This window comes from Manihot esculenta, chromosome 1, assembly GCF_001659605.2.
Source record: "Manihot esculenta cultivar AM560-2 chromosome 1, M.esculenta_v8, whole genome shotgun sequence".
NCBI classification, from domain to species: domain Eukaryota; kingdom Viridiplantae; phylum Streptophyta; class Magnoliopsida; order Malpighiales; family Euphorbiaceae; genus Manihot; species Manihot esculenta.
Window position 1 is genome coordinate 31,862,858 of NC_035161.2, and position 6,928 is coordinate 31,869,785.

The window sequence follows — 6,928 nt, forward strand, 5'->3', positions numbered from 1 at the left end:
TTAAAATATTTTATTTTAAAAAATACTTCTTTTAATTCATTTCTGAATTTTAAAATTTTTTTGATACTATCATATATACATTTATTAATCATTTGTCTGTTTAAACTACAATCAAATAATAAAAATTAGTTTTTTTAAATATTTTATATAGTAAATGTTTTTCATGAAAAAAAAATTATATACAACCCCTCTATTTTCTTTTAATTAAATCACAATCTAAAGCAAGAATAAATATATATTTGTAATATAAGAAAATCAAGGTATAATGTTTTAAGAGTGGGAATATTTTAACCTCCTAAGCTTAAGCATTCAGTCTGTCTTAATGGAATGCTAGAACTGATAAAAAGAACACCATCAAGCATCAGCAACAATAGTATAGTATTGTAATCAAATCCCTCATAAAGTTTTACTCACATCCCTCCACAGGCTCATTGAAGGTTTAATATGAACTCAATTGAATTTTGTAATATGAACTCTAACCACCAAAGAAATTCTTACGTTGGAAACTACTTCAATGGAATTCAAGCAATAAATTCAAAAGTCATCATTCTCGCCAATCTTGGCACATTTTGAGAAAACTGAAGGATAGCTGTGCCGGAGATTGGGGCTCAACTTTCCAAATTATACTCTAAAAGTAGTAGCTTTATACCCTTTTATCAAGGAATTTTATGAACAAAAAGAGGTCCACAATAGCCAGACATATTCCAAATTCAGACGCACAGCAAAATATGCAACTCCCTTATTCACCTATCCAAATACATGGGGCATTCTAAGATGGAGAAAGGGCTCCTCAAAGAGCCTCCAATTCTCCAACGCTCTGAGCCAAGTCACTTTCTTAGAGGTCTTCAGGGCCATTAATATCCTGGACATAAAAGAGAAAAAAAAAAAAAAGAATGAACCAAATTAAAATAAATGATTTTTTTTTCTTTGGGATATTTTTTTTAGGAGGGGGTGCCAATGCAAAGCAATTTATATATGCATGTTCTACCTTGTTCTCAATTACAGCTTTATCAGGTATTTCCAATTTCACACCAGCTTTTGCTGTGATGTTGACTTTGCCCTGCAAAGGTTGGAAAACATCCTCTTATAAACATCTATATAGAGAGGAGTAATTCAGTAGTATAATTGGTACATCTAATATGAGGTGTCAAAACGAATGTCAGACTAGGCATATCTTGTTGTGGAGCAATGCTAGGACACCTAGATATGGTACATAGCAGTCATCTGCATGCATGGGAAGATTCATCCAAACCCAACTAGGGGAACACTGATACCATATATGGTCACTACCTAATAAGATGCGGTTGAAAATCTGCAACTGGTTAGCAGGTCATAACATCTGACATGCATATATCACATGATGCCATACACAAAAAGAAATGAACACATGAAGAGCAAAAGGAAGGAAAAGAAGGACTAGGAATGCAGGTTTCCAAGTTTCTAGTACCTGACCTCATGTGGAAATGAAAATTTTTCTATTCTTGATTTCTCTTTCTCATTCCTCTCATACCAGGTAGCAAACTCCCATTTCTTTTCCATTCATTAATTTAATTTTCATTGCATATATAGCAAGTCATTGCATGAAACAACTACATATATATGTAGTGTTGTCCACAGTGGGCACTAAAGAAATGAAAAATTTTCTAATTACAGCAAAAGAGACAAATGCCGTACCTTGAGAGTGACGCCAATACCAAACCATACATCACCAGTCACCTTAAGGGTATCGAGCTCAATGATACTAGGGATTGACTTAAATCGGCCCAAGAAGTTGGCAACCTGTCAAGAACAATAAAGAAGACCAATCAGCATCAAACATGGAAGTTGTGAGAGAGCATCCAACCTTGAGGAAAAGCATCACCTTCTTAAATTCTGGACCCAGTTCAATGGAAGGATTTGCAGGATTTTGTCTAGCTTTATTTCTGATAACGTAGCCATCCTCCAATGTGTAAAGATCAGACTGCATGAAATAGACAATAAGATGAGGTTGACATGTCTCAATACAGGCAAAATATTAAATACAACCACATAAAACAAGACAAAACCTGGACAAGAAGCAAATCTGAAGTTGCTTTCACTGGCAGGAATCGAGATCGAGGAACATTTATACCAATTGCATGGTCAAAGAACTGGTTGACAGGAGATAAAAACAACCATATCAAGAATAAAAGGGAAAAAATATCCAGCTTCAAAGCTTAAATTTCCATATAAAAATGTGATATGAATACCCTAATAGCTGCACCAGCAGCAGTTTCTAGCTGGAGAACCTTGACTCCATCTACTTCCTGAAAACAAAATCTATTTGATCAACAATTTGGCATTTAAAAAATGAACTAATCATCAAATCGTATGAAAAAATAAGGGCATGGAAAGTAGAGAGAGAGATACCTTTGGGTTAGGAATTATTTCCATCTTCAATGCATCAGCCTCTACAAGCCTTTTAATAGCTGACAAGCTCACCCACCTGTTATAGTATATAGTTTTAGTACCCCATCAACCATCAAAGTTTTATAACAAAATTTATGGCAAAACTGACTTACAGATTGTTTGTATTGAAAATTTTGAACTTCTCTATTGACTTGAATTCACTGACCTGTTTCAAACAAAATTCAATCATAAACTTGGAGAACATACTCTACTAAAGCATAATGAAGGTGTGAAATCAAAGGACATTATTTGAATACTACTGCAGGTACGTGCAAAGACATGATCAAAAGGGTTGTATTTTCCATAGAATTAAGAGCTCCTATCATGAAGTGTGACTATTTAACAGGGGATTCACTGAGAATGCTAGCTTGGCTCATTATCGCCCATATAATGGTAATCCCCAGAGAGTAGCACTCCCTCTTTTAAATTAGTGCAACTTGCCTTTATCCATAGACTGAAGTGAAGGCACCACTATATCTCCATTGTAAAGATAGAGAAGAAAACTTGAAAAGGAACAAACATCTACGAAAATACAAGGACAGTATCAAGGCTTACATGCTCATCAGCCACTTGTGCAATCTCCAATAACTGCATCACATAATAAAGGTAATAAGATCAATCAAGCAAAGGTTATATTCTTCTTCTATAGATAAGGGGCTGGGGAGGAGAGAGAAACAAAAAGAAATTCCAGGACACATCAAATCAAGAATGTGCAAGTGAAACATCAAGAACTTTGCATAGTAAAGCAGTATTTCTGATGCTGATGTTTGATTATCATTGCTTGATGTATCATAATGTGATTTTTGAGAATCCATGCCCATTGCTGTCAAACGAAAAATATGTTGCAGCATAAATACCTGCACCTTCCCTTCGTAAGAGATGAGAGTACCACCCTTTACATCAGCCAGTGTTTTGGGTGTCACCTGCAAAAAAGTAGTATAGAAAAACAGATTCAAAGTCCAATGGAATTAACTGACTGAATTCATATTTCCATACCTCCATGCAGTATTCATTCTTGTTTTTTAGCAGATGGTTTAAGATTTCTGCAGCACTGAGTCAAGGGAAATCATCTAAAATACTACAATTCAAACATTTTCATTATTAAGACCAGTAGCTAGAAACTGAACGCAAACTGAGATCTAAAATCAGGATACTCAAATCAACGATGGCACCAAGGTTATCCGAGTTGGCAACAAACACATACTCCTTGCCCTGTAAGGGGAAGGAAACAGAGTATCAGTATGCTCGAGGAAAAATTACTTCATAACATCATCAGGACTGTATCAAAGCACCAACCTGTAATAACAGAGAATCAAGCTTGCCACTGTTCTTCAATGATGGAAACACATCACCATGTCCAGGAGGATACCTTCACATTCATGTGATATTCTTGAGCACAAAAAGAATCCCGCTAAAAAGAACTTTTCAAAGTAATAAACTAGAAATAAGAAGTTATCAATGGCGTCTGCCACTATAACATTTATGCATAATAGCCAACAACTAAAGTCACAGATATGTTGTAGGATGACACATTTTTCATAAGGTGCACATATTTTTCAGTTTGATAGTGCTCCATATGCTCCACAAAGTAATCTATGCCACAATAATCACAAAGCTTCTCAAGCAGCTGATACAATAGGCATGTCACCATCAAATATATGAAAAAAAATTAATTACTCCACCAAGTGAATTTCAGGAATGTGTCGGTAAAAAAGAGAACGTTATCAGGGGGTGTTTATTAAACCTCAAGTTCATAATACTGCAATTTGACTTGCTCAAAGCTTATATGGTGCAGTCAAGGAAATTAACTTTAGTAATTTAATTTTTCATTGTGAATTAGGAAGTTTAGGCTTCTACATTTAGGAAATTTAATTAGGAAGTAGCAATATAATTATTTAGGAATTCTAATGTTTAGAATTTCCATTTTTTTTAGTATTACTAATTAGTATTTTCTTCTTTGGAATTCCAAATCCTAGTACTAGCAGGATCAGTTATTATACTATAAATACATATGTCATCTAGATATTACTCTTGATAATACATTTTTATCATTGTTTTTCATCCCTTTGAATGTTCTTTCTTGGTTTTACATCATTACCAGTAAAATGAAACTTTAGGAGTGAGAGTGAAATAGATTATGGAGGTTCATGGACTCCATACCACAAGTTAATACAAGAGTTTTCCATTGCATTCCAGAGATCAAAATCGAGGAGCATAAGCAGGCCTCACATCTTTGTTAGAGAAACAAAGAATATAGGTCGAAATTGATGCTTTAGGGTTCTATAGAAAATGGATTAAAGATTTTTATGATTAGGAAGGGCAAAATGAGAAAAATAGCTAGTTTATGTTGTAAAAAAGGATATAGAAGAAAGCACACACACAGATCACTTCATTCTTCAAACAGGTTTTTTCACAAATTTTGCCTCAAAAGCATCCGATTGAAAGGTAAAAATTGAATAAACAACTATCTAATGCACAATCAGTAAAATCACATAGTGATATAAATCTATATTCTGAACAAGGGAAAAATATAAAACATACCATCCATCCTTGCCAGTCTGCCCTTTACTTGGCAGTGGAGTAAAATCTTCAACAACCAGACGAGGATACTGGCTCTGCATACATCCAAGAGGGGTGGTAATAAATCTAAGATTTTCTATGTTTTCAGCGATATGATCAAGCAGTGGCATTACATACCTGATTAAAAGTATGAATCTCAACTTTTGATTTCGAGTACTTCTCAATTATCTAAATTGCATGAGATTTAGTTAGTTTAAAGGTCATAGCTACACCGGGGAAAAAAATGACACTGAAGTAGAAATCCAGGTGAGGCACCTTCTGTGTATCTTCATGAGTGTTGAAGGAGTTCATTAGAAGCAAGGGGACGTTGCACCCATATTTGGAATTGAGATTCTACAGTAATTCCAAAGTCAATTGCAGGAAAGGAATAAAATCAAATCAAATCAGAGCTGAAGAACAGAGAAGAACAAAAACCTCAATCTGGATGACTATAAGGTCGAGGAATGTCAATCCATTACGAACTTCAATGACAGACCTGCATATCCGAAAAGATAATTACATAAATAAACATGATTACGTACAAAGATATAAAATAAATCAACAATTTCCACAGAGATGCAATACTTGGGTCCAGTGCAGCCCATTGTTGTCCCCAATCCTCCATTAAGCTTCAGAACAACGAGTTTGTCCAAAAGCTTCTTAGTTTCAGCTGGATCTGCAACAACACAGTTGACTCGTGATCATCCTCTACGAAATACAATAGGGGGGAAAACAGCAGAATTGAAAGATTCTGCAAGCACACTGGTTAGGATACAGATCATTACCATCTGGAATAGGCGCTAAGCTATCATAAGGAACCACTACTTCATCCGTAGGTGTTTGAATCTTGCTCCATTCCACCTGTTGCGCTTCCCCACTTTTTTTAGTGTACAATATCATAGGAAGAAAAGAATAGTAAGTAACATTATTAAAAGCATTGAATCTGAGATGTCACATCATCATTGACATTGATCAGAAGGAAGCTAAACGCTAAAGAGAAAGCAGCAGAGCTTAAGAATCACCTGAGATATCGAGAGACAAGGCTAATGAATCCATTTTTCTCACTCTCACTACAAAAACCAAACCCAAATTAAGTTAGATCTAGGACCAAAGCTTCACCATGCAAGACGAACAAACTCCAAATTCACATACGCCAATCGAACAGACATAGAAATACAATCACGAGAAATAATGGGAAACCTGATTTGATTGAGTCCAGCAACAGCAGACTTGAGGGGAGTGATCTTATCGGTGGCAGCGGCCATTGGCGAGTTGGATTAGAGCTCCGACGTAGAGAAGAAAGAAGGGGATGTTATAGAAAGAAAATGCGCGTGTACAAGGAGAAACAAAAATGGAGATGGGATCTAATCGCAGAAAGAGGCAGAGGGTGTGGTCAGGGATTGAATTGGAATGGGATCATGGGATGTTATAAAGAAGCTGTGGGATGTGTGAGTGGAGGGAAAAAAATATGCAGGACGAATATGACGGTAACGATTTGGCCCATAGAAAGCAAAAGAAAGGGCGGGAGTGGCGGCCCTGTTACGCAATGGGCGACACGTCCCAGGTTTTCTCAGACTTGGCTCATTCTCTTACCGTTATGTTTTCTCTCGAAACTTCCGTTTCCTTTTTGTTTTCTTACGGGTTATTTAGGATCTGTTTGGATACGGCTAATATCTGTTGAATACCGAAAAATTAGAGTAGTTCATTTATCCGATTGTAATCTTTATTTATCTAGTTATTTTATTTTTATTATTTTTATTGTTTTATTGTATCATATAAATAATTTTATATAATATAAATTTTTATTCAATATAATCGATAGCGAATAATTGAGTTAACTAATAGTATAATTTAAGTGTTTAATAATTTTTATATAATTATTATTATTGATATATAAGTTTTAGCGGTGAAAAATATTTTTTTTTTATATTTTTTATCCGCA

At 35.1% G+C, this 6,928-nt stretch overlaps 1 protein-coding gene across 1 annotated transcript; it reads right to left on the reverse strand.

Moving 5' to 3' along the window:
- Nucleotides 1-494: 494 nt before the first annotated feature.
- On the reverse strand, nucleotides 495-6,573 carry LOC110617100 (UTP--glucose-1-phosphate uridylyltransferase). The gene is made up of 21 exons (XM_021759711.2): nucleotides 6,187-6,573; nucleotides 6,009-6,056; nucleotides 5,772-5,863; nucleotides 5,572-5,662; nucleotides 5,422-5,482; nucleotides 5,263-5,340; nucleotides 5,125-5,175; nucleotides 4,969-5,042; nucleotides 3,724-3,796; nucleotides 3,582-3,639; nucleotides 3,424-3,470; nucleotides 3,285-3,350; nucleotides 2,983-3,015; nucleotides 2,541-2,593; nucleotides 2,389-2,464; nucleotides 2,229-2,285; nucleotides 2,046-2,129; nucleotides 1,862-1,960; nucleotides 1,675-1,779; nucleotides 989-1,060; nucleotides 495-862 (listed from the first exon to the last, which is right to left on the reverse strand). The coding sequence occupies exons 1-21, from the start codon at nucleotides 6,249-6,251 to the stop codon at nucleotides 836-838; spliced, it is 1,410 nt and encodes a 469-aa protein (XP_021615403.1). The 5' UTR covers nucleotides 6,252-6,573; the 3' UTR covers nucleotides 495-835.
- Between the last annotated feature and the right edge of the window lie 355 nt (nucleotides 6,574-6,928).